This window comes from Malaclemys terrapin, chromosome 4 (assembly GCF_027887155.1).
Source record: "Malaclemys terrapin pileata isolate rMalTer1 chromosome 4, rMalTer1.hap1, whole genome shotgun sequence".
NCBI lineage: Eukaryota > Metazoa > Chordata > Testudines > Emydidae > Malaclemys > Malaclemys terrapin.
The window spans coordinates 104,643,310-104,670,840 of NC_071508.1; the positions used below are offsets into that span (position 1 = coordinate 104,643,310).

The 27,531-nt window shown below is 44.1% G+C and overlaps 1 protein-coding gene across 9 annotated transcripts in view; it reads left to right on the forward strand.

Annotated features, from left to right (window-relative positions):
- Window positions 1-27,531, forward strand: part of NUBPL (NUBP iron-sulfur cluster assembly factor, mitochondrial) — a 161,902-nt gene that overhangs the window by 113,929 nt on the left and 20,442 nt on the right. For all 9 annotated transcript variants that reach the window (XM_054026907.1, XM_054026908.1, XM_054026909.1 and 6 more), the window contains one exon: window positions 22,861-22,981. In XM_054026907.1, the coding sequence (XP_053882882.1) occupies window positions 22,861-22,981 (121 nt within the window). The remainder of the gene's footprint in view (window positions 1-22,860; window positions 22,982-27,531) is intronic.

Here is a 27,531-nt window from a genome sequence, read left to right on the forward strand (position 1 = left end):
GTGGAGGGCAACGAAAATGATTAGGGGGCTGGGGCACATGATTTATGAGGAGAGGCTGAGGGAACTGGGCTTATTTAGTCTGAAGAGAAGCGTGGGGGAGGGGTATTTGATAGCAGCCTTCAACTACCTGAAGGGGGTTTCCAAAAAGGATGGAGCTAGGCTGATCTCAGTGGGGGGCAGATGATAGAACAAGGAGCAATGGTCTCAAGTTTCAGTGGGAGAGATCTAGGTTGGATGTTAGGAAACACTATTTCACTAGGAGGGTGGTGAAGCACTGGAATGGGTTACCTAGGGAGGTGGTGGAATCTCCATCCTTACAGATTTTTAAGACCCGGTTTGACGAAGCCCTGGCTGGGATGATTTAGTTGGTGTTGGTCCTGCTTTGAGCAGGGGTTGGACTAGATGACCTCCTGAGGTCTCTTCCAATCCTAATCTTCTATAATTCATGACTCAGCTTTGCAGCAGGTCACTGTATAGTCCTCCCCTTTCCAGACAGTCTTCTGCTCCAAGATCAGATCCTGTGCCACTTCCCCAGTGTCTGGTAGGGTAACCCAGGCCTGCCCACTACTCCAGGTTCCAGTCCAGGTACCTTCTGTTTAGTAACTATGGTTTGCTTGCTCCAAATAGGTTGTCAGTATTTCCCTGGACTCCTTCTTCTCTCTGTGACTTCTTCCCAGAAACTGTACCCCCCAAACATCTGTCCCTTGTTCCAGGGGAGTGACTGTAGCCCTCTTCCCCTGCAGCCTTCCTCTGGTCTTGGTTTGCAAGTTCAGCCTGCCCCTGCCCAGCTGGGCTTCATCATTAATTACCCTTCAGTCCCTGGTTCTCCCCCAAGTGCAGCCTATCAGGTTAATTGTCCTAACAGCTTCCTCTGCCTTGTGTGGGGTGGATACCCCATCACAAGCTTGTTACTGCTTGACATGATGAGGATGTCATTTTTGTGGCATGGAGCAGCCTTCAGTCTGCTGTGATCACCTTCAGGCTGGTCCCAAAGTGAAACATGACAAATTCTAGGTCTCTATTAAAAGTCTGTGTTCCCCCAAACATTAGCTGTTCTAAGATTAATATGATAGTTCAGTGTGTACAGTGTTGTTTATTTAATATTTATTTTGCTATTGTGTCCAGAGTCCTCAGTCAGAATACTGTGAGGGCTGATGTACAAACACACATAGGAGGACATGATCCATGCCTCGATTCGTGCCTCAAGGAGTATATACTCTAAGGGATTTTCCACCCAAATGAAGATTTAATAGTGCTTTTTCTGGCACCCATGCTCCTGAGCCAAAGAACAAGTATATTATGAAAAACTAGCTCACCTATTGAAAATCATGTTTTTCTTCTCACCTCTGAAACTCCTTGTTGCACTTGGTGGCTGTCTTGGATATATAAAGGATGATGAAATTTCTGGTCCTCTTCCTATCGCTCAGCAGAAAATTGCTGAAATCCTGCAGTTTTTTCTAGATGTTTCATTAGGAGATTTTTATGGGTTACTCTGACTTTGTAACTTTCATGGGGAGATGTCTTGTATCCATTAATTAAATAGTTTTTACACTGGATCAAAGATAATCCATCATCAATGTCTTTGTACTGAACTGTTGAAACACAAGTGCCTTGCCTACAAAAAATGGAAAATCCAAGGCATTGGTATTATTTATTTATTATCATTATTTTTACCACTACTGCTTCTCTCACAGTGGCACCCAAGATGTTTTCAAAGGGACACTATTAAGGGCCCAAAAGCAAGCTATTCCGCTGGGTAGGAAAGATAGAAAATGTGGCGAAAGACTGCCTTGGCTTAACCACGAGATCTTGCATGATCTAAAAAATAAAAAGGAGTTATATAAAAAATGGAAACTAGGACAAATTACAAAGGATGAATATAGGCAAACAGCACAGGAATGCAGGGGCAAGATTAGAAAGGCAAAGGCACAAAATGAGCTCAAACTTGCTACGGGAATAAAGGGAAACAAGAAGACTTTTTATCAATACATTAGAAGCAAGAGGAAGACCAAAGACAGGGTAGGCCCACTGCTCAGTGAAGAGGGAGAAACAGTAACAGGAAACTTGGAAATGGCAGAGATGCTTAATGACTTCTTTGTTTCGGTCTTCACCGAGAAGGCTGAAGGAATGCCTAACATAGTGAATACTAATGGGAAGGGGGTAGGTTTAGAAGAGAAAATAAAAAAAGAACAAGTTAAAAATCTCTTAGAAAGGTTAGATGCCTGCAAGTTACCAGGGCCTGATGAAATGCATCTTAGAATACTCAAGGAGCTAACAGAGGAGATATCTGAGCCTCTAGCTATTATCTTTGGAAAATCATGGGAGACGGGAGAGATTCCAGAAGACTGGAAAAGGGCAAACATAGTGCCCATCTACAAAAAGGGAAATAAAAACAACCCAGGAAACTACAGACCAGTTAGTTTCACTTCTGTGCCAGGGAAGATAATGGAGCAAGTAATTAAGGAAATCATCTGCAAACACTTGGAAGGTGGTAAGGTGATAGGGAATAGCCAGCATGGATTTGTAAAGGACAAATCATGTCAAACTAATCTGATAGCTTTCTTTGGTAGGATAATGAGTCTTGTGGATGTGGTATACCTAGGCCTTGGCTACACTTGCAAGTTACAGCGCTGTAAAGCCTCCCCCAGCGCTGTAACTCACTCCCCATCCACACTGGCAGGGCACTTACAGTGCTGTATTTCCCTGGGTACACCGCTGCAGGTACTCAACATCTCTGAGAGGAATAACAGCTGCAGCAGAGTGGCTACGACTCACAGGTGTGAGTGTAAACGCTTACAGCGCTGTACTAATCACCTTGTCAAGTGGCCAATCCTCTCCATTGTTGTGACCGGCTGCAGGAATGCGGAAGTGCCAGTTTCAAAGTTCGTACCACAGAGAAAAGCAAACAATTTGCAGCTTGCTTTGAGTGAGTAAATGAATGAGCAGGGGGCTCGCAGTTCGGAACTTGCAAAATAGAGAGCTGACATGCTCCAAAAAGCACTCTCTCTCCCCCAACACTCCCTGTCACAATCCATCCCCCCTCCCCCATTTTGAAAAGCATGTTGCAGCCACATGAATGCTGGGATAGCTGCCCATAATGCACTGCTCCCAACACAGCTGCAAATAGTGCAGTGGTGTGGCCACACTTGCAACGGCAGCTGTCAGTGTGGACAGACTGCAGCTTTTCCCTACTCAGCTGTACGAAGACAGGTTTACCTCACAGCGCTGTACAGCTGCAAGTGTAGCCAAGGCCCTAGACTTTAGTAAGGCATTTGATATGGTCTCTCATGATATTCTTATTGATAAACTAGGCAAATACAACTTAGATGGGACTACTATAAGGTGGGTGCATAACTGGCTGGATAACCATACTCAGAGAGTAGTTATTAATGGTTCCCAATCCTGCTGGAAAGGTATAACGAGTGGGGTTCTGCAGGGGTCTGTTTTGGGACCGGCTCTGTTCAATATCTTCATCAACGACTTAGATATTGGCATAGAAAGTACACTTATTAAATTTGCAGATGATACCAAACTGGGAGGGATTGCAACTGCTTTGGAGGATAGGGTCATAATTCAAAATGATCTGGAGAAATTGGAGAAATGGTCTGAGGTAAACAGGATGAAGTTTATTAAAGACAAATGCAAAGTGCTCCACTTAAGAAGGAACAATCAGTTCTTCTTCAAGTGATTGTTCATGTCCATTCCAAGCAGGTGTGTGCGCGCCGCGTGCACGCCAGCCGGAAGATTTTACCATAGCAGCGTCCGTAGGGTCGGCTCCGGCGCCCCCTGGAGTGGCGCCTTCATGGTGCTGTATATAGGGGCCAGCCGACCCCCCACTGCCTCAGTTCCTTCTTACCGCCGGTGACGGCTAGCTGGAACTTCTCTTGCTCTCTAGCAATCGTGGCAGTGTTCTATAGTTCTTGTACATAGTTATTAGTTAGTGGTTAGTGTTAGATAGGTATCAGTTGGCGGGGTTTCCCCAACATTTCGTCGCCCCGCTGGGGCATGCCCGGGTCCCCAAGGTTCAAACTCTGTCGGGACTGCGGGAAGTTTATGCCGAAAAGTGATCCGCACTCTTCGTGCTTACGGTGCCTCAGCGAGGCCCATCAAAGGGACAGGTGCCCTATCTGCAGGGCTTTTCGCCCTAGGACTCTCAAGGATAGAGACCAGAGACTTAAAGTCCTCCTAATGGAGGTGGCTCTGCGGCCGCAATTGGATCCCGGGCCTTCAGAGCCGGCACCCAGCACTTCATCCTTGGTGCGTAGTACCCCGGCACCGGAGATATGTCGGGAGGCCAAGGGCCCAAAACCCCGGCACCGGAGAGAGTCGGTGCATAAGAAATCGTCTTCGACAAGAGGCCGCTCCCCGTCGCCGGTGCCTGCTAAAAAGAACAGGCCGCGGACCGAACGGTCTCCGCACCGGGACTCTAATGGTCGGGTGCAGTCCATGACTGTTACGGGACAACCCGCGCCGCAGACCCATCCCGCCATTCCGTTGACTCCCGCCCCGGAGAGGGCAGGGTCGAGTCCGGAACGGCATAGGTCCCCGGACATGATGGAGGAGGTCCGCCTCCCATTGACACCTGAGGCGTTTGGGGCCGCCTCAGACCTCTTGAACCTTCCAGTGCCGGCGTTGCCGCACCGGTGCAGACAACCTCCGGCTGCCGCCGGGCCCCAGTATCACTCTAAGGGTAAACCAGCGATGCGCTCACCTCACTCCCCACGCAGCGCCAAGGTAGCAGCACCGGCGCGGGCACCCCCGCCGGCGATTGTGGGTACTGCTCCTCCGATGTCCTCTTATTCGGAGACTTCTGACTCGGAGGCGGACTCCTACCGTTCTAACAGATCGAGGAGCAGATCGTCCTCGCGTAGCAGTGCCCAACCGTATCCGCGACAGTGGCATCAGCAGCAGGACTGGCAACCGCCACAGTAGCCATTCTGGACGCCACGGGCCTACCATCAGTCGGTGGGTCAGGCGTACGGGCCCCGCTCATGAACCGCTTCCATCTCCTCAGCATCTGCTGCACCGCCGTTGATGCCGCCGCCACCGGCACCGCCGTCTGATAGGAGTGTGCCACAAGGCATTACGGCACCCCCAGGTCAAACAACGGCACCGACGGGGGCTTTGCTTCCTTCAGCGCAGGCACCGCCCAGCACTCCTCGGCGCTCGGTGGCGACCCCGGTACCGGCCGCGGTGCCGCATCTTGAGCCCACACCAGCCACGCAGCAGGAGTACCGTGTGCTGCAGGCCCTTACAGAGGGAGACGACGTAGATGAAGGGCAGCTACATGGGACGTCTTCCTCCTCCTCTCCGGACGAGGCAGTAGCGGGAACTTCTGCTGCTCCGGCTTTAGAGGATAATAGGCTCCTCCAACAGTTCCTTACTCGAGCGGCCCAGAGCGCCTCGATACAGATGGAACAGATCGAGGTGGACACCGATCCCGTCATTGATATCCTGACCCCGCCAGGTCCATCGAGGGTAGCCCTACCCCTCATAAAATCCATTGCGGACACAACCCGTACCTTGTGGCAAACCCCAGCCTCATTGGCCCCTACAGCCAAAAGGACTGAGAGGCAGTATTTTGTCCCTACCAAGGGCTATGAACATCTTTACACGCACCCCCCGCCTGACTCCCTAGTGGTGGATGCGGCCAACCAGAGGGAGCGTCAAGGATTTCAGGGATCCACACCTAAAAGTAGAGAGGCTAAGAAGCTGGATCTCTTTGGACGCAAGGTCTATTCAACGGGGGGCCTACAGTTGCGTATTGCCAATCAGCAGGCAATAGTGAGCCGGTATGGACACAATACGTGCTCGGCTTTGTTTAGGTTTACGAACCTCCTCCCGCAGGATTCAAGAACCAAGTTCTCGGCCCTTGTCGAGGAGGGCAGATTAATTACTCGTGCCTCACTTCAGGCAGCCTTGGACGCAGCCGATTCGGCCTCACGCACGTTGGCTACTGGCCTCGTCATGAGGCGCGGAGCCTGGCTTCAAGTTTCCGGCCTTCCTCATGAAGTCCAACAGACTGTACAGGACTTACCCTTTGAAGGGCCCACGCTTTTCTCAGAAAAGACGGACAAACGGCTCCATAGCCTAAAGGATTCATGGACCACCCTCCGTTCTTTAGGCTTACACACCCCGGTTACTCAGCGTAGGCAGTTTAGGCCTCTGCAGGCCCCGCGTCCGTATCAACCTCAAAATGAGGTGATGCCGGGCGCAGAAGACCGCAGACGGGCAGGAGGAGGCAACAACAACAGCCCTTCGGCCAGTCTTCTACCCAACCAAGGCCTCCGCAGGGGCCTAGGCCACCGTTTTGAGGGTTTGCTCGAGGACGGCCTACCGGACACATCTCTGGATCCTCCCAACCTCACCTTTTCATCACGTCTGTCCCCCTTCTATCGTGCGTGGGCCCGGATCACGTCAGACGCTTGGGTGCTTCGCACTGTAGAGGAGGGATATTCTATCCAGTTTTCCTCCCTCCCGCCCCACCAGCCCCCCTCCCCGTCCCTCTTCAGGGACCCCTCTCACGAGCAACTTCTCCGTCAAGAAGTTCAGTCCCTCCTTACAGCAGGGGCAGTGGAGGTGGTGCCTCGAAATCTTCGGGGCAAGGGCTTATTCTTGCTATTTCCTAATACCGAAAGTGAAAGAGGGCCTCAGACCTATTCTGGACTTGTGACGCCTCAACAAGTTTGTCAAGAAGCTCAAGTTCCGCATGGTCTCCCTCTCGTCCATCATTCCCTCCCTGGATCCAGGAGACTGGTATGCCGCCCTCGACTTACAGGATGCATACTTCCATATCGCAATAATCCCTCGCCACAGGCGTTACCTCAGGTTTCTCGCCGGCAACGTTCATCTACAGTTCACGGTTCTACCCTTCGGCCTATCAGCAGCCCCAAGGGTCTTTACAAAGTGCATGGCAGTCGTGGCAGCCTTCCTCCGCAGGCAAGGGATCCAGGTATTCCCTTACCTGGACGATTGGCTCATCAAGGGCAGGACCAAGGCACTCGTGGAGGTTCAGGTGGTCTTCATCAGGCACACCTTCAGCTCCCTCGGCCTCTTAATCAACGAGGCCAAGTCCACTCTTTCTCCAACACAAAGAATCGAGTTCATAGGAGCACTTCTGGACTCGACACAATCCAGAGCATATCTCCCAGAGGCCAGGTTCCAAACTTTGTCCAACATCATTCTCGGCTTCCAAAGTTACCCTACCACCACAGTAAGAAGCTGCCTCAAACTGCTATGGCAGCATGTACCTATATCGTCAGACACGCCAGGCTCAGACTGCGCCCTCTCCAATCTTGGTTGGCAGGAGTTTATCGGCTAGTCAGGGACTCCCTAGACTCAGTGGTGACGTTACCTCGTCCGGTGTTGGACTCCCTCCAATGGTGGCTCGACCCACGGGTGGTCTGCGCGGGGGTCCCTTTCCTCGAACCAGAGCCCTCCCTGACCCTGGTAACGGACGCGTCGGATCAGGGATGGGGAGCACATCTGGGCCATCTCCGGACTCAAGGTCTTTGGTCGAGGGAGGATCTCTCATTGCACATCAATGTCAGGGAATTACGTGCGGTTCGCCTCGCATGCATGGCATTCAAGTCCCAGCTTGCGGGCAAGTGTGTTTCTGTCCTCACAGACAATACTCCAACGATGTTTTATATCAACAAACAGGGTGTTGCTCGCTCCACTCCCCTTTGCCAGGAGGCAATGTAATTCACCTGATAGCATCCTACCTCCCCGGCACGCACAACGCGCTTGCGGACACTCTCAGTCGCTCGTTCCAAAGTCACGAGTGGTCTATCCGCTGGGATGTAGTTCTCTCAATTTTCCGACTTTGGGGTCATCCCCATGTGGACCTGTTTGCTTCCAACGAGAACAGGAAGTGTCAATTCTGCTCCCTCATGGGACGCAGTCAGGGCTCTCTATGAGACGCATTCCTCCTCTCTTGGGCAGACGGGCTTCTCTACGCCTTCCCCCCGATTCCCTTGATTCACAAAGTGATCCTCAAGGTCCGCAGAGATCACGCTCGACTCATCCTCATAGCTCCTGCGTGGCCACGCCAGCATTGGTACACGTCTCTCTTACTCATGTCTACAAGGGTTCCACACACGTTACCGCTACTACCGGACTTGATCATGCAGGATCGCAGTCGCCTCCTTCACCCGAACCTGGAGTCGCTCCACCTTACAGCTTGGATGCTCCGTGGCTAAACCCACGGGAATTACAATGTTCTTATCAGGTCAGACAGGTCCTGTTGGGCAGCAGGAAGCCCTTGACAAGGTCTGCGTATTTGGTCAAATGGAAGCGCTTCTCCCTCTGGGTTACACAACGCGGTCAAGCCCCCTTGCTCGCCCAGATCCCTCTTATCTTGAACTACTTGCTACATCTAAGACACCTGGGACTAACCCTCTCATCGATTCGAGTACACCTCGCTGCAGTCTCCGCATTCCACCCGGGAGAGGGGGGTACCTCAGTCTTTGCAAACCCACTTGTTGGACGTTTCCTTAAAGGTCTTGACAGATTGTTCCCACATATCCGTCAACCTGTCCCTGTTTGGGACCTCAATTTGGTCCTGTCTGTCCTCATGGGGCCTCCATTCGAGCTGCTGGCTACATGCTCGCTGTTATACCTTTCATATAAGGTCGCGTTCTTGGTGGCTATCACATCAGCACGGCAAGTATCGGAACTCAGAGCTCTGACATCCGAGCCTCTCTACACCGTCTTCCACAAGGACAAGGTCCAACTCAGACTGCACCCTGCGTTCTTACCTAAGGTGGTTTCCCCGTTTCACATGGGTCAAGACATTTTTCTCCATGTGTTTTATCCCAAACCGCACTCCACCGCGAAGGAGCGCAGGCTGCATTCTCTGGATGTTCGCAGGGCTCTCGCGTTCTATATAGAAAGGACGAGACCCTTCAGGAAGTCGACCCAACTTTTCATCGCTGTGGCTGACCGTAAGAAGGGGCTCCCGGTCACGTCACAGAGGATCTCATCCTGGATCAGAACCTGCATCCAGGAGTGCTACAGTCGGGCCAATGTGCCAGCCCCTCCTATCATGGCCCACTCCACAAGAACGCAGGCCTCTTCAGCTGCGTTCCTGGCCCACATCCCAACACAGGAGATTTGTAGAGTGGCCACCTGGTCCTCAATACATACCTTTACGGCTCACTACGCCATTACGCACAGGCTAGGCAGGATGCTGCATTTGGCCGCGCAGTCCTCCAGACTGCAGTGACCTCCGACCCCACCACCTAGACTTGGGCTTGTGAGTCACCTGCTTGGAATGGACATGAACAATCACTCAAAGAAGAAAAAACGGTTACTCACCTTCTCGTAACTGTTGTTCTTCGAGATGTGTTGTTCATGTCCATTCCAATACCCACCCTCCTTCCCCTCTGTCGGAGTATCGGCAAGAAGGAACTGAGGCAGTCGGAGGTTGGCTGGCCCCTATATACAGCGCCATGAAGGCGCCACTCCAGGGGGCACCGGAGCCGACCCTACGGACGCTGCTATGGTAAAATCTTCTGGCTGGCGTGCACGCGGCGCGCACACACCTGCTTGGAATGGACATGAACAACACATCTCGAAGAACAACAGTTACAAGAAGGTGAGTAACCGTTTTTTCCACACATACAGAATGGGAAGAGACTGTCTAGGAAGGAATATGGCAGAAAGGGATCTAGGGGTTATAGTGGACCACAAGCTAAATATGAGTCAACAGTGTGATGCTGTTGCAAAAAAAAAGCAAACGTGATTCTGGGATGCATTAACAGGTGTGTTGTGAGCAAGACAAGAGAAGTAATTCTTCCGCTCTACTCTGCGTTGGTTAGGCCTCACCTGGAGTATTGTGTCCAGTTCTGGGCACCGCATTTCAAGAAGGATGTGGAGAAATTGGAGAGGGTCCAGAGAAGAGCAACAAGAATGATTAAAGGTCTAGAGAACATGACCTATGAAGGAAGGCTGAAAGAACTGGGTTTGTTTAGTTTGGAAAAGAGAAGACTGAGAGGGGACATGATAGCAGTTTTCAGGTATCTAAAAGGGTGTCATAAGGAGGTGGGAGAAAACTTGTTCATCTTAACCTCTAAGGGTATGTCCAGACTACCCGCCATATCGTCGGGTAGCGATTGATTTATCGGGGATCGATATATCGCGTCTCTTTAAGACGCGATATATCGATCCCCAAATGCGCTCCCCGTCGACTCTGGAACTCCACCGAGTGAGTGGCGGTAGTGGAGTCGACGGGGGAGTCGCGGCCGTCTATCCCGCGCCGTGGGGACGGGAGGTAAGTCGGAATAAGATATGTCGACTTCAGCTACGGTATTCCTGTAGCTGAAGTTGCGTATCCCCCCCATCCCAGTGTAGACCAGGCCTAAGGATGGATCAAGAAGCAATGGGCTTAAACTGCAGCAAGGGAGGTTTAGGTTGGACATTAGGAAAAAGTTCCTAACTGTTAGGGTGGTTAAACATTGGAATAAACTGCCTAGGGAGGTTGTGGAATCTCCATCTCTGGAGCTATTTAAGAGTAGGTTAGATAAATGTCTATCGGGGATGGTCTAGACAGTATTTGGTCCAGCCATGCGGGCAGGGGACTGGACTCGATGACCTCTCGAGGTCCCTTCCAGCCCTAGAATCTATGTTCTAAGAACTGTACATGCACATAGGAATACAGTCCCTGCTAAGAAAAACTTACAATCTAAAAGAACTAAAAACAGACAGAGAGAGTTGGCAGGAGATCATATAAGATTGACTGTGTGGTTTTGTAGAACTCTAATATTCAGGAAACCAAATGCCAGGTGACCATGCCAGGCATACTCTTACTCTCCACAAAAGCAATAAATGCAAATCATCAGAAACCTCAAAAGTCTTTTCCTGGTTCCACTCATCTTCCTCCTCTACAAAAGAAGAGGAGCTATTAGATACTGAAGTGGACACTGGAAGAAGAATCTCGGGAGAAAGTATTTCAATCTGATGGATTGGACCAGATACTTCTCAGGGTTATTATTTCTCTTTATATTAAATCATATAAATCATATAACCAACCATACAAACTCAAGAAAATCAGGAACAAAAACCAGTGAAATAAAAAAAAAAAATCGGAGGCAAAGGCCTTGACCAGTTCTTCTCCAGTTCCAGTGATCTTAAATTTCCTTTTCATGTTTCATGCTGGTTTTAGAAAAGCAGTGGTTCAATCATAGTTTTAATTATCTGGCCTCCCGAAAGAGGTCACTGCTAGCTTGCCATCTACAGAGTGGTCCTTTAGAGGCTGTGTCATAGAGGCAAAAAAGAGGTTACTTACCACAGTAACTCTTGTTCTTCAATAGATCCACAGTGAGCCTCTCCCCAGCCTTCTGTTTTGGCGCTTAAGTTCTAAGACTTCTGGAAACGGAGAGGGATTGTAAGAATGTATATGTGGCAAGTATGTATGTATGCACACCTTATTCATCGTATGTTCACCTGTGTTTGGTATGTGTATCTTAACATGATGATCAGGCATGATGTTGATTTGATTTCCCATGTTATCTCTCTTCCCCACACCTCCTCAGCATTTGTGGATGTCGTGAATTACTTTAATCTTTAAGGAAAAAGAACAGTCCAGCATCTTGAAATGTTTGCCTCATTTACTACAAGAAACAATTACTCATTAGATGTATCATTAAATTTCATTACTGCTAATATCAATCATTCTTCTTCTCTGTGGGGATCTATCCTGGTGCAAATCTATCTTGCTAAGACTTGTTGCTGATTGCTGCAATGGAGCAAATTTTACAAGGTGCTGAGCTCTTTCAACTCCCACTGAGTTCAATACCATGAGAGGCAGCATGATCTAGTGTGTTAGGATCAGGCCTATGAAATGTAAATTAATGTTAAGAGAGAGAACCTAGGAAAGAAGTACAAAAAAAGCATTAAATACAGTAAAACATTACAGTAAATTAAGAAGCTGATTTTAATACAGATCAGTGAAACCAGCTGAGGTCTGTGTCTATTTTTAATTTACCTTATTCTAGCTAGTTACTGTAGCATAAGTGGTGGCACCAATATTTGAGATCACACAAAGTTTGGAGACCTCAGTAATATCTGTAGGGAATGTGGGAAAATTAGACAGGGTATCAGCTTTAACTCTGAATTTCCTGTGTGTCAGTATTCTATGAACCTTTTAATTATAGTCTTATAATGTTTTTCATTGAATTAATTTTTAAATTTAACATTTAAAATGTAAAATCAAAAGCTTAATAAGTTCACAGTGAAAGGACTTGATACTGAATTCTAATGTCTGGACAAAAAAGATAAGCATTATTTAAATATTAACTAGGTAAATAATCAAATAGTGTTTTTCAGAAAACATATGATTAAATTGTGTTTTGGACTTGACACCATAATATGAGTTTCTAAACAACAAAGTATTGCATTCTGGAATATGACCACAAAGAAACATATTTTTCATAAGGAATAAAAGTATGGAAAGAAACACCTGCTAATTTTAAGCATTAATTAAAAAGGAAAGCATCCTGTACACCTCGGTTTTTTTTTGTTTTCTTTTCAATCTTCTCCTTAAAAAGTTTCCTCTGGTGATACACATTTTCTCCATTACCTATTTAGATAACATTCTGTTTTAAAAAGTAGAAATTTCTTTAGTGCCTAATTACTTTTAATAGAAACTGAGACATAAATGTTGACATTACTGCCTTTACTTGATTTTTAATTCACAGGATATCTTAACAAAGAAAATACATGAATGGGTTCAATAAATGTGAATGTCGTTTGTTGACTGCCGAAATATGTACATCTACATCAACTTTTTAGTAACCAAAATTTCAAAGTATAAAATATCTGTTGCAATTTGTGCTAGAGATGTGTGATGGGGTGTACAAACCCCACACTGTGCAACAAGGGGTTAGGGGATCATTTTGGGCTCAGCCAGCCCTGCCCTGCCACACCTGCAGCAAATGCTCCATTTGCAGGAGGAATAAGCTATTTGGGTGGCTTATTTGACCTGCAGCCCATAGCTCTAGCAGAGCAGAGGGAAGCCTAAAGGCTCTGATACTGCTGCCCAAAGGGGCCCTCCTTGAGGGAAGGGACGACCCACCCCAGAGACAACCAGAGAGGGAAGTATCCTGTGACCTTGGACATTGGTAACTCCCTCTTACTACTTTTGGTTTGGATTTCCCCGCTAGGAGAAGGCCTTGGACTGAGCTGACCCCAGAGCGGGAGATGAGAGGAAGACGTGCAGGGAGGACAGCCTTAAGCAGTCTTGGTTGCCAGATTACTGGTAGCCCAAAGAGCCATGTGTAGGAACCCGGTGGAGTTGGAGGGCCCAGGCTCCCCTCCCCACAACCCCTTTGGCAGTCTGGGGTTGTGGCCATGACCACTAGGCCAGGCTCCCCAATCAGACCCTAAGTGAGGACCATTACAAGATGTAATAAAAACATATGGCAGAAATTTAGTATATAACATCTGTTTTTCATCTTAAATTGTCATTTACCATTAAGTCTGATGAAAGAAGCATATGTTAAGATCATGAAGATTTTTTTTTCTGATGGTGCTTGCAATACATAGGTGTAACGTGTTATGCTAAACATGTTTTTCATTTAATTTTTTTATATTTGTAGGTTTATGACAAATTATTTTAAAGAAAGCTGACCAAATTTACTTAGTTCTTATAGTGTGAGTAGCTTTTTCTAAGAGGAATGAATATTAAGATTGGCTCAGCTCCTTCAGTCTGATCTTGGTATGAGTTTTGGTACATGAGACAATCTGTATGCCATGGTTCTACCACTCAGACTAGTTTGTTGGCCTTTGCATATCTGATCATAAATGGAAGTCTGATGGAAACCAATCCTGCAAGATGCTGGGTAACCTCAGTGCCCACCAGATTCAATGGAAGTTGAGGGTACTTAGTAGGATGAGTTCTGCAAAGAACAACCAGGTCTTCCATGTTTTGTGGCCTTGTCTATTCTCTCTTCTCACCTTGCTTTTTCCTTTTTTCAGAAACCATAAACTTTTCCATCCACATCTGAACACAGGCATCACATTTACTTCTGTTTTAAAGCTAACTCCTGTCCATATTTGTAGTGCAGTGGGTGGAGCAAGTGTGAGGATTTTAGGGGGACTAGATCATTTTTTGACATGCAGCCCAAACATGAGACTTAATTTACATAAAGTTTGTGTGAAGAGGTCAGGCCTGCCGACGGGGCGGGAGAGAGAATTGTCCGGGCAGGCCACAGGGCAGGGCTCCTAGGTGTGCACGGGGTGGTACCGGCGGCAGTGAAGGCAGCCAGGAGGGCATGTGGAAGCCATGGCTGTGCCAGAAGTGCTCCCCCAGCAGCACAGCCAGCAGCTCGCTGGGCATCAGCCAGTACCGGCGCAACACCGCCCAAATGTCAGGCGGATGGCGTCTGCACAGGCTGGGGGCCCATTGACTGTTCTGCCCTGGGGCCCGGAATTGCTGGAAGAGGTGGAATCTTTGAAACTGTAGTGGCCTGCTGCAGAAATGGAGGTCATCTGCTTGCACTGGAATCCATGCATAGTTACCACCATCTAAAAGAATTTGTTAAGGGACAGCTTTCCAGATAAGTAGATGGCCTGTGGGCTGCTAAACCCAAAGCCATTGAAGGATTTTGCATGCATTCTGGTGAATTTTATCACATGTACACAGCTTTTTACAAACATTAACTGATTAACCCCCAAGTATTTAGGTCCGAAGTTTTTACAGATTGGACACTAAAACAAAGATTAAATGATTTTAATAGAGGTGTATCCATGTTGGAGACAGAATTACAATGCAAGAGTCTCTTGTTTTAAGTTCTACGACTTCTCCATTAGAAGATCATGTGCTCTCTCATTGTCTTGAACTCTACCTGCTGTGGGCAGCAGTCACACTTGCTGTGAGCAGAGGAGCCAGTTCAACTGCTGGCGTCCACTTGGCAGGGAGTGTGCTTGCCTCTGTTGCACTGGAACTGCTGCAGTGTGACACTGCCTACCATAGCTGTGAATTTTTGGAATCTACCCTAAATCTAAGAATCTATGGCTGTGGTTTTCATGAACCCTAAAGGCCAGCACAGGGCAGCTGGTGGGGAAATCCATGAATAATTTGTACTATTTAGGAAAAATCAGTGAAGTACTTTCAACTTTAGAGATCAGTTTCTATTGGTTTATGCTTTCAAGACTGTCTCTGAAAGGAAAAGGACTAATGCGTTTAGTTTTAATAAAACTGAGATCCTCCTTCCAGGATGTTCAGATTGGTGGGAGATGTGGATTTCACAAGTTCCAAAGGCCAGCTGTATATACAATTGGCTGTTGTACTGGAGAAAGAATCTGAGGTGTATTTTCTTTTAAAGATGCTTTATCTGTACCGTGGATTTAAAAACTTTGAGGATAATAGTGAAGTCTCACTGTGAAGTCTCACTATCTTTCTTTCTGTACATATGCAACAAAAATGCATATTAACAAATACATCTGAGTGATAAAAACGTTTACATAAGTTATAATAGTTTTTTAAAATAGTCATTTTGACTAATGCATAATGTGAACTAATGAACTGACAAATTTGATCTCGGGGAAAAACATCAAACTTTAAAGTTTATAATTGTTGTGTACAAAAGCCCCACAAAATCATAAAATCTATCTTTTGAGCTGCTGCTGTTCAAATTTATTAAATCATTTTATTTCCAATTTTACTATATTGGTTCCTCTTACACCAGTACTTTGAAGAACAAATTTCAACCAGAAGGAATTGTAAACCCACAGTAATATCCATGTGAAAATTGTGTTTGACACACTTGTTTGTTAAATTTGAAACAAACATCTTTGTGCTTTCTCCCATGCTGCCCCTCATGCTTGGGAAGAGCTTCCCATGACCATCCACAAAACTAACGCATTAACCTCCTTAAAATGCTGCTTTTCAGTGATGCTTACAAAAAACATGACAAGTTAGGCCACTGGTGTGCTGAGACGACAACCTGTCTCCTGACCAATATTATCTAATTATTTCCTTGTACTCCCCCAACTGACTGTATCCATCTCTTGTCTCTTCTCTTATACTTAGATTGTAAGCTTTGTGGGGCAAACTGTGTTAGTTCAGCACCTAGCACAAGGGGGTCCTGGTCTGTGATTAGGGCTCCTAGGCGTTACAATAACCCAAATAATAAAAATAACAACTTAGTTAATAATTATATAAATAAATAATGGAATCCTAAATGAGAAAAAAAGGAGCCTAGTGGACTCTGCATAATATTGCACACCAAGAGTGAACAGTCCAGTATTCCAAAGCTCTGCTGATATTCAGAAGGAGCCATTTATACATTAAAATATACTACTAGGTAGATGCTAGACAAGAATAATGCAGAAGGAATGTAAAAATGGGCATGTGGCGCAGGCATTAAGGGACCGTGTGTCTGTCATGCCATCTGGAGTGACGCATGATCGAGAGTGCCAATCTCAGGGCAGACTGTCAAAAGGAGGGCAGACCCCCCTAGCTGGTGCTATATTCTACAGTTAGATTTCACCAACTCAGAAACAAACATGAACCCTCTAGATCACTTTAATAGTCTTACCATGGAATCACAGACAGTCCCCTTGGGTTCTCCAGTCTATCTTGCCATGCAGGCAAGCTGGGCTTAGTGATAAATGGTCACATACACCAAAAATCACAAAACAATCAGGTTGCTCCCAGTCTCAAGATACCAGTCACTTACCCCAGATCAATTTGTACTTTCAATCTCACACCAAAGACAAAGCCTGTAGCCAATACTGTAATAAACTAACCAAAGGTTTATTAACTAAGAAAGAAGAAATAAAAGTTATTTACAGGTTCAAGCAAGCAAGCATATATACACAAATGAGTTTCAGTCTGATTCAAAAAGTGACAGAGATGTAGTAATCTGTCACAAATGAATGTCTTTTTAGGGCTTAACCATGTTGACCCTGGGGATCTCTGCTTTTTGTTTCTTAGCTCTAGCCCTTGTTAGAGTCCAAACTTGCAAAGAGTTGAAAAATCTTCATGTTAGCTATTTTTATTTCCCTCTTCCAGCATTCAAACCAATGAGACAAGGCCTTCTGCATGTACTTCTCCATGGGTGGATGGAGCAATTAACAAAGCTTTTGTTTTGTGATTGCCCATTGAATTTTGGTAGTCCTCCTGTATAGGTGTGGGGAGCCCCTCTTCCATCTGAGTTCACAAGTTCAGAGCAGGCATTTTTACAGTTATAAAACAGACTTATATTTTTCCTTCTAGCATGGAATAGAGACACTACAAATAAGATTAATGCGTGCAGCAACTTACGCATTTTATAGAGTCTAAACACATCCTTACAAGTCTAACACCTACCTTGAACAATATTAACATGTAGGTGAGCTGGACTGGTTTCCAGCTATGAATTTGTCAGTGCTCAGCTTATGCCTAGAGACCTGGCAAGAGCTGGCACCTGATTTACCCGTGTCACAGAGTCATTTACTTTCAGTATGACTAGCTGAAGAAAAAAGATCATGAATGAGACATTAACAAATGATTTAGCATGGAGCATACAGCTACAGTAGCATTCTCTTAATAAAGCTCTGGCACAGTTACTTTTTCTGGCGGTGTGTTGCTATCATCAAAGGATTAATGAAACAGTTATACAACCAGCTATAAAACATTTAAACAAAACACTGTAAGGCAACATCACTTTTTTTGTGACCATGTTTTTTTTTTTTTATACTTCAGTGCTACGTCTACACTACACACCACTGCTGATGTTGTGTAGTGTACATGTAGCTACTCACCGTAGTGAAAAGTAGGCTGCATCCAAGTGTACAGCTGTACTTGGCAGTGAAAAGGGTCTGGCAGAGAGGAGGGTCCCTGCTGCCAGTCTTTCCCCGCTGTGGGGAAAGGCTCCAGCAGTAGGAGGTGTCCGTGCCTTTCCCCCCTGAAGTCTTTTCCTTCAGCAGGGAAAGGCTTCTTCAGTGGGGAGGCAGTGGGACACAATACTGCTAAAAGTATCAGTGTAGATGGGGAGGCATGGGTTGGGTGAGTAGAGAGCATGTTGGGGATGTACTCGCATACATACCCACACCCTTCAGGCGTGTCTTTGTTTGCCTAAGCCATGCCTCACTCACTACACTGCAATTTAATATCCATCCTTTGAGGGCTATGCAGGTAGGTACTCTAAATGTCACCAAAAGCAGTGTGCAGTGTTCATGTACTCTGAGGACTACAAAAATTTAAAAAGCTAGGTGCCTGAAAATGGGTGAGTACGTTTGTACGACAAATGCAAGTTTTCTTTTGCATGGTGTGAGGAATAGACGTACTTAATTGGGTAAATCATCTTATTCTCCCTCCTCCTTTGGGAGATGTCTCTCAAATCTCAAAGGATCATTCTACTTCGCTATCTTTCAGTTTCTAGTTTACACACACATTTAAATTCCCATGTTATGATATCACTCGTTTAGGAGTCCATCAACAGAGCACTTACATTGGCTACAGAGAGCTCTATAAAACATTCTTTCTTCCTCCCTCCCTGTGCCTCCCATTAGAAATTGAATGTGCTGCCCCTGCAACAGCTGTAATCCTGCCCAGCCAAAGAACTGAGAATAAAAATGCCCTGATTTAAATCTGCTGAAAGCTCTAAATAGTAAACCTATTCTACCATGTGAAAAATTTAGAACACCAAATGCAGGCATAGAAAAGCCAGTTCACCAAAGCTGACTCACTTTTAATTTTTTTTTATGTTGTATTTGATTGCACATTGAGCTCTAAATAGTAAACCTATTCTACCATGTGAAAAATTTAGAACACCAAATGCAGGCATAGAAAAGCCAGTTCACCAAAGCTGACTCACTTTTAATTTTTTTTTATGTTGTATTTGATTGCACATTGAGCACAGTTATGTGCTATAAGGTAAAAATAATGTGTTTACCTGCATATATTCCTCTCTCTGTATTCTTTACATTGGCCAGTATTTTCAAACTTGGGTACTTATTGTAAATAGCGACCTAAGTAATGTGATTGATTTTTTTTTTTAGTGGTGTTGAACCCCTGCAGCTCCCATTAACTTCAGTGGAAACTGTGGATGATCAGCACTTCTGAAAACCAGGCCACTTTATTCAGGTGCCGAAGTTTAGGAATTCAAGGTGAAATTTTCAAAGGCCCTCTGTATCTTGAAACTTTCACTCTGAAATTTGGAAATTTTGGCTATAGTATCTAGGTGATCTATTTATCGTCTGTTTATAGAATTTTAATATATAATAACACTGCTCTACAGCCAAAATGCTTCTGAAATAAATGTAGTCAAACTTTACTAATTCTGGGTCACTGAGAACGAAAATGATGCTTAAAATTATTGATTGGCTCTAGTTTTCAAGATATGCTATTGGGTCAGTATATACGACCCTTGACTTGGCAATGGAGGAGGATAAGTGAGTTATAAAGGGAAGGGATCTCAGTTTAAACCAGAAATGACTAAAATACATCTTTGACTGGATCTATGAATAAATCTATGACTGGGTTTGGACAGTACTTGCTTTTTAGGCAAAACAATGAATGATGCAATCTGAAGCTGGTATTGCGTCATACATATGAATTGCATCATGTTATTCCTATTAGTCATGGATGATGCAATCATAAAGAAGCTTACATCACTCTGCTGAACAAATTGCCCTATATCAGCTCTAGAAATCATACAGTGTCATGCTCTCTTATTTGTCAGTGTTTGATTTTGCAAAGGGACACATTTCTGTTTAGCCAAAGTGAGCAGAGATGCCTCGTACTTGTGTGAACAGTGCAGATAACTTCTGCTATGTTTGTGGTGAAGTGACTTTTGCATCACAAAAGCACAGTATAACCACTATGGTTAAGAAAGCCTATCACCTTTATTTTGGCTGCAAAATTGGAGATCAGGACAAGAGGTGGGCCCCACACATATGCTGCAACACTTATGCAACAAATCTTCGCCAGTGGTTGAACAGGAAAAGGAAATCTATGCCTTTTGCAGTGCCAATGATTTGGAGAGAGCCAACAGATCATACCAGCAATTGTTACTTCTGCATGGTGCCTCAAGTTGAGAAAGGTGTGTCAAAGAAGAAAAAGTGGACTGTGCATTATCCAAACATTCCATCAGCTATACGCCCAGTACCCCACGAAGGAGGACTGCCGGTTCCTGATGCACCAGAATCATTCTCACTTGAGTCAGATGAGGACGAGGAAGAGTATGAAACTTCTGGTCCTGAACTATCAGTGTCACAGGACCCATATTTTCTCCCATCCTCCTCCTCTGAACCACACCGCATAACACAAGGTGAACTGAATGACCTTGTCAGGGATTTGGAACTACCCAAGAGTAAGGCAGAGCTGTTGGGCTCCAGACTACAGCAGTGGAATCTCCTGGCAGGTGATGTTAGGGTTTCCATGTTCCGTGACCGTCAGAAGGATCTTGTCCCATTCTTCTTCATGGAAGGTGATCTTGTAGCCTGCAACAACATCGATGGTGTGATGGCAGCCCTCAACATCGTTCACGATCCAGATGAGTGGAGACTGTCCATTGATTCATCGAAGACGAGTCTTAAAGCTGTTTTACTGCATAGTGGCAATGTTTTGCCATCAATTCCAGTTGGTCATGCAGTCCATATGAAGGAAACCTATGACAACATGAAACAACTTTTGAGGTGCATAAACTATGACCAACATCAGTGGCAGCTTTGTGCGATTTGAAGGTTGTTGCTCTCTTGCTTGGTCTGCAGACTGGATGCACAAAGTACTACTGTTTTCTCTGCGAATGGGATAGTTGTGCAAGAGATTCCCACTACATCAAGAAAGATTGGCCACTCCAACAGTCATTGGAGCCCGGGAGGAAAAGTGTTCAGCATCCACCACTTGTTGAATCAAGGAAGATTTTGTTACCACCCTTACACATCAAGCTGGGTCTGATGAAGAACTTTGTCAAGGCCATTGACAAAACACAAGCAGCTTTCAAGTACCTCCGTGGAAAATTTCCAAGGTTAAGTGAAGCTAAGATAAAGGAAGGTGTCTTTTGTTGGTCCTCAGATTCGTAAACTTCTTCGAGATGATGTTTTTGACCATGCACTATGTGGCAAGGAAACGACGGCATGGAAAGCCTTCCAGTTAGTGGCAATAAATTTTCTTGGAAACAACAAGGCAGACAACTACAGGTTGTTGGTGGAAAACCTCCTCAAGGCATACAAAAGCCTTGGTTGCAACATGTCACTAAAGATACATTTTTTGCACTCTCGTCTAGATTTTTTTCCACCGAACTGCGGAGCAGTGAGCGACGAGCACGGCGAGCGATTTCACCAGCACATTGCAACAATGGAGAAACGCTATCAGGGCAAATGGAGCCCATCAATGCTTACAGACTATTGCTGGACAGTGACAAGAGATGCTCCATTTAATGAATACAAGAGACAAGCCAAGAAGTGCCGAGTAGACACTGAATAGGACTAAACTATGTACATAATCGTTTTTTGCCTTTTGTTTCATAATAAATTTTATTTATATAACCCTTTCGCTGATTTTTAAAGTGTTACATAAACAGGACAGATGAAATATTGTCATGTAAAGCAACCATAAACATATGAAAAGACCTAGGTTTACAATTTATGATTAAAACTCTATCTACACAATATGCATAGACATAAAATGTAAAAATTTAAATATCTTAGAAACAGTAGCCAATCAGTTGTTTTAATTGTCATATTTGAATTCAGCACATCAAAATACATAATAAATAGCACATTTTATCTCTGAAGCAGATGACTTCTCAAAAATTGTAGACCAGTGAATAATTGACTCTGCAACATGAAGCTAAGATTGTGCAGGTTTTCTGTTGATTATTAAACCCCAAGAGCCTTATAACATGTCAAATTTGGGTGTAAGTTATTCCTGGCGGGTTTTCAAAATTCTGGTCATCCCTAGTGCTTAACTTTGTTTGACAGATAAACAGAATGTGATTAGTGTTATCATCAGCATCATTCTAAAATATGGAAGAGTAGATTTTGTGTCCAGGTTGGCAAACTTTCTTCATATTTTTGCAAGGAAGACGTTGGGAATTGAACATCAACAAAAATGTGTATATTAGATTTTTGTCCCACGGTTTTTGTCAGTTTCTGCCTTGCATAATTATTTCTATTGTTTTGATCTTTAAACATCTCTCTGCTCCTCAGAGAGAATAGCAAATCTGGGTTCCTTTTTGAAGATATTTTCCTGCTAATAGCCAAAAAAAGGCTTTTTAAAAAAATAGGTCCAATTGTGACACTTCTTGTAATGCAGTGTAGTGGTAGCCGTGTTGGTCCCATGATATTAGAGAGACAGGATGGGTGAAGTAATGTCTTTTATTGGACCAACTTTATAAAGTTAACTTATAAAGTTGGTCCAATAAAAGATATTACCTCCCACAGCTTGTCTCACTTCTTGTAATATGTCACAGTTCATGAAATGAAACTTTAAACTACAAGACTGTAAAACACAGCACATAAAACCTCCATGGTTCAAAGTTATATGATACAACAATTGTTTACTGAGATGTCATAAAGTGATGTTTATAAGTTAAGTACTGTAGATTAGGTAGCATAAGAGATGTTTTGTAACAAATGTGCTTGATAATCTTGACTTGAAAGGCAGCAATCTTGCAATGAATATGAAGTATATGATATATAAATATTTATAAAATGAAGATCAAATAAAAATATAATAAAATTACTTTGTTGCTGAGCCAGGAATCTAGGGGCTGTGGAGACACTGTCAAAACAGTCTATTCATTTTAAACTAATACTTTTAAGATACCTTGTTTGAGATCTATTCTCTGATGACATATGTGGGTAGATATAATATACCAGCATTGATACTACGACTCCAGATTTGAACATTCTTTTTTAACTTAACAGGTTTTGGGGCTTATCCAAAATATGAGTGTTTTCCAGTGCCCAAAATGTAAACATGAGACCCATATTTTTGGAGCTGATGGTGTGAGAGATCTAGCAAAAACCCTTGGACTAGATGTTTTAGGTAAGAATACTGATATGATTTTTATTGTTGATGGACAAATTCATGAAATGCATAAGGAAAACTCTGCTTGAAAAAAGTATGGGACTGCATTACCGTGATACTATATGTTCAAATAATGGTAAAGCAGAAAAAAATGGTACAGTAATAATTTTAAATTGCTGAGTTTCATTACAATTTTTATGCTGTTTATTATCATTGTCTCAGAATTTTTCCTTTTAATGAAATGCTGGCTAGATTTGGAAGTTTGTGACAAATATGACTAATACTCACATATATAAGGCCACAAGTGGGATAGTGTCTAAGGTAACTCCATCCACTGGATCTCAGTGATCTTGACTATCGTTTAAATTGTAAACTCTTCAGAACATGGACTGTTCTGATATCTATGAATTATACAGCATACAACATTTAGTAACATGTATGCAGTGACATTTAGGACCTAAACTCTTCCCATTGGAGTCAGTGGGAGTTGGCCCATTGACTCCATTGGGAACAGGAATGCGCTTTTTATGTGGAAAACTTTGTAATCTGAACAGCAATGCATTAGACCCATTATTTTTGTACCTACATATAGAATACTGAATTGTTGCGTTTTGCATGGTGAGTAAGTAGTTTACATCTTGTTTTGAATCACACACACTGGTTGTCCAAGATCAGTTATGTTTACACTAAAGATAATTTAATTATGATTAGACCACCTTAATTATTGTTAGTTGGGATTTCAGGAATATACTGGATTGCAAAATGTGGTTTCAAAAGAAAATTTATCTTAACTCATGAGGCATTCAAAACAAGAATTGTTCACATATTGATTTAATGTGGAATTATGTATAATTTTAAAATGTGGATTAATTGCTTACCTTTTTTAAAAATAGCATGTTTAAACCTGAGTGATCAGGAAGAGGTTATAAAACATAAACGCATATTTAAGTTGTTAATGAGATAATTGTGCATGCTAATGATGTATCTCCATGTATTACTGTAATTATGTCAATGATATTCCACAGTTTATCATTAAAATGAACCAGGAAGTTCATTTAAAATCTTCATAAAGACATAAAAGTCTGATACTGCCATCCGCAGTGGTACAAGGTGCTTGGTCAGCCATTGATCTCCATAAGTGGCTTTTGCTGCTCCCAAAATGGGTAAAGTTGGCCAGGGATGGGAAGTCAGGGTGGAGCCAAGGGATTTGCTGATTCGGCAGGAGGGAGGAAGAGGTTTGAAGAGGAGTGGTTACAAACATACTGTTCTTCAGCCACTGATTAAAGAGCATGAATGTAGTGCTGGAAGGGTTAAAGTTAGTTTATATTGTACATAGAAGCATAGGAATTACCATACTGGATCAGACCAGTATCTGTCCTGTCTACAAGAGTGGCCAGTATCAGATACTTCAAAGGAAGAAAACCTGCAAGAGTCAATTTATCCACCCCCTCTGAGGGCTCCGATACAACCAGTAGCTCTAGTACCTCCACACTAGGGTGTCCCCCAAAACCAATCTGAGCTGCCAACCTCCTCAGGACCCACGAGGAGGAAGCTGATGAGGAGACCTGCGATTATGGAACCTACTTCTGATCCTCCCTCAAGCCACGTCTCTGGGCAGAGTTCCTCTGGGCCATGCTCCTTGGATGCCTTTGAGGAGCAGTGGGCACTGTCTGGGGTCTTCTGCTTGGTGTCCCCATCTGGATTCCTGATTTTGAACCTGTGACCCCCCATTTCCATCCCTGTCTTTTCGTTGGTTGTCTCCTATAATCATTTGATATCTGGGTCTGGTGGCTCCTCCCCTTAGACTGTGAGCCGGGGCCTTTAGATGTGGGCAGGCTTCTGTCCGCCCATCCCCAGTGCTTCAGTAGGTGCACTGACTTACCCTTTGCACAGAGCCTGCCGTGACTCAGCCTTCAGGCATGCAGCTGCAGCCTATCCCCCAGGTTCAAGTATTTCCTCAACCGCACCAGAGCTGCAGATCACTCTGTGCAACTACCCAGCCAGAAACCCTTGTGCTGCCTCACAGTCACAAACTCTTGAGACTCCCAGCCTGCTCTTGACCCTGTTCCTGTTTCTGCTCCAGCCTTGCCCAAGCCCTGTTCCAATCTTGTCCTTGCCCTACCCTGCTCTTGCTCCAGCCCTGTTACTGACCCGCTCCAGGCTTACCTCTGCCTCGTGGCCTTCCCTGGACCCCCAGACTCTGATTACCTGGCTTTGATCTTTGGTCTGTATCTGGACTCTGGCTAAGACTGTGACTTGGCTTGTCCCTGGATTCTGACTACCTTGCTTCAACCCCTGGCTTCCATCTGGACTCCAGCTATGGTACAAATTCTGGCTTCACTATGGACCCTGATCTTGGTTCTGACTCTGGCCTGTCCCCAGATCTCGATTCCAATGCCACACTTGGCTCAGTCCCGACTCGAAGTCTGGCTTTGACCTCTGGTCCAGCCACTAAGCCTGACTACTGAGAGGTAGCGCCTGACACTTAGCTTGGAAGAGTCTGATGTTCCCGAGTCTTCTCCAGTTTTGACTAACCAAATAATTTTGTGTCACCTGCAAATTTTGCAACCTCACTGCTCACCCCCTTCATTATATCATTGATGAATATGTTAAACAACACTGGTCCTAGTATAGAACATTGTGACACTCTACTATTTAAATTTTATCATGAGGAAGATTGGCCATTTCTTTTCTGTGTCTCAGCCAGTTTCTGATCCATTACTTTGACCAACACAACATGAGTACTTAGTTTCTCTAGTAGCTTCTTGTAAGAAGCTTTGTTAAGGGCCTTCAAAAGTTCAAATAAAGTACATCAACCAGTTCCCCTTTATTGATTTCTGTATTAAGACATTCAGTTAATTCTAACAGATTTGTAGAGACATTTTCCTATGCAGAAGCTATGCTGGTTAGACCCTAATAAATTTGTGATCTCCTAGATCTCTTATAATTCTATTTTTAATTGTTTTTCGATACATTTATCAGATATATAAGTAAGGCTTACTTGTCTGTAATATCCCAGATCACGTCTATCATCTTTTTAAAACACACAACAATTGCTACCCTTCAATCCCCTGGTATAGTAACTTTTTTAAAAAAATAAGAGTTTGCATGTTTTTGCTAGCAGCTCAGCAACTTCATTCTTAGATATATTGTGAACTCTTGGGCATATACCATCTGGACTCAATGGATTTGTTGCTTTTTAATTTATCGATTTGTTCCATCCCTTCTTTTTTGTTACCTCACTCTCTGATAGCGCGTCATTGTTTACCAGAAAGGTAATTTATTACCATTTATTACCAGAAAGGAGTAGGTCCCAGGCAGGTGTGCTCTGTGGTGAAGAATCGTGCAAAGAAATCATTTAGTTTCTCAGCAATATCCTTATCTTCCTTAATTGCTTGCTTTACCATAATGGTCCAGCAGACCCACTGATTCTCTTGCAGGTTTTCTGCTTCTAATATACTTACAGAATTATTTGTTTCTTTTTATACCTTTAGCTACTGTTTTTAACTCCATTAGATGCTTTTGTAAATCACCCTGGGCACCTGTATGCATCTTTAAGCACCTAAATACCTTCGTAAATGTGGCCCTCAATCCTTTTGAGAGCAGTAGGAGATGGCAGCCATTTTGAAAAAGGGAAGTTCTTTGTGTAATTCTATTGCTGCTGAAGCAGTAAATTTTAGTTGTGAAGACTGAATGCAAAAAATTACTCTGAATCCTAAAAATAATAGTCTTCAAAATGTGGCCTATGCACAAGATAACAGTAATTTTAACTATGTGGGACTTTGATGAGTCCGTATTATTCCATTACTAAGAACATTTGGGACAAAGAAAAGATCTGACCTGCAATGGTAAATTTCTTAAAGGACCAATTTTTAACTATATTTAACTAAAAAAAAAAAAATTTATGGATTTACTTTAATTCTCAGAAAATTCATTCTGTGCCAAAAGCGTAAGTATTGAGTAATTTTGGGGAGGATAGATTGTAGTCTTCATATATAACAGAAGTTGCATGTCTTCTTTAAGTGCAGAATTCAATTCAGCCTTAATTATGGAGTCAATACCTGCAACTCCATACTTTTTTATTTTTATTTTTATTTTTATTTTTTTCTTTTAGGGTCTTTTTTACTAGCATCCTTCACTTTTTTTTTAAATCCTCTTTTAAAGTTCAGTGCAAGATTTTGATACCTTTCCTCCTCTAATGATATTGAACTTAAAATTTATTTTGGTCACCATTACCTAGGGGCTCAAATACAGATACTTCTTGGACCAACGCTTGTATGTTACTTACATCTAAGGGTTTGACAGTACCAGGCTGGCTCCAGGCACCAGCGAAGGAAGCATGTGCCTGGGGCGGCACATGCTAAGGGGCGGCACAGTCTGGGCGGCTTTTTTTTTTTTTTTTTTTTTGGCTTCGGCAGCCCGGGCGGCTTTTTCGCTTGGGGTGGCAAAAAATGTAGAGCCGGCCTTGGACAATACCCATGCTTGCATCTGTTTAACTAGAGTTTTGTTTTGAAACTGCTTTAGTTAAACCACTGCAAGTTTATATACGAACACTTATTTCAGTTTAG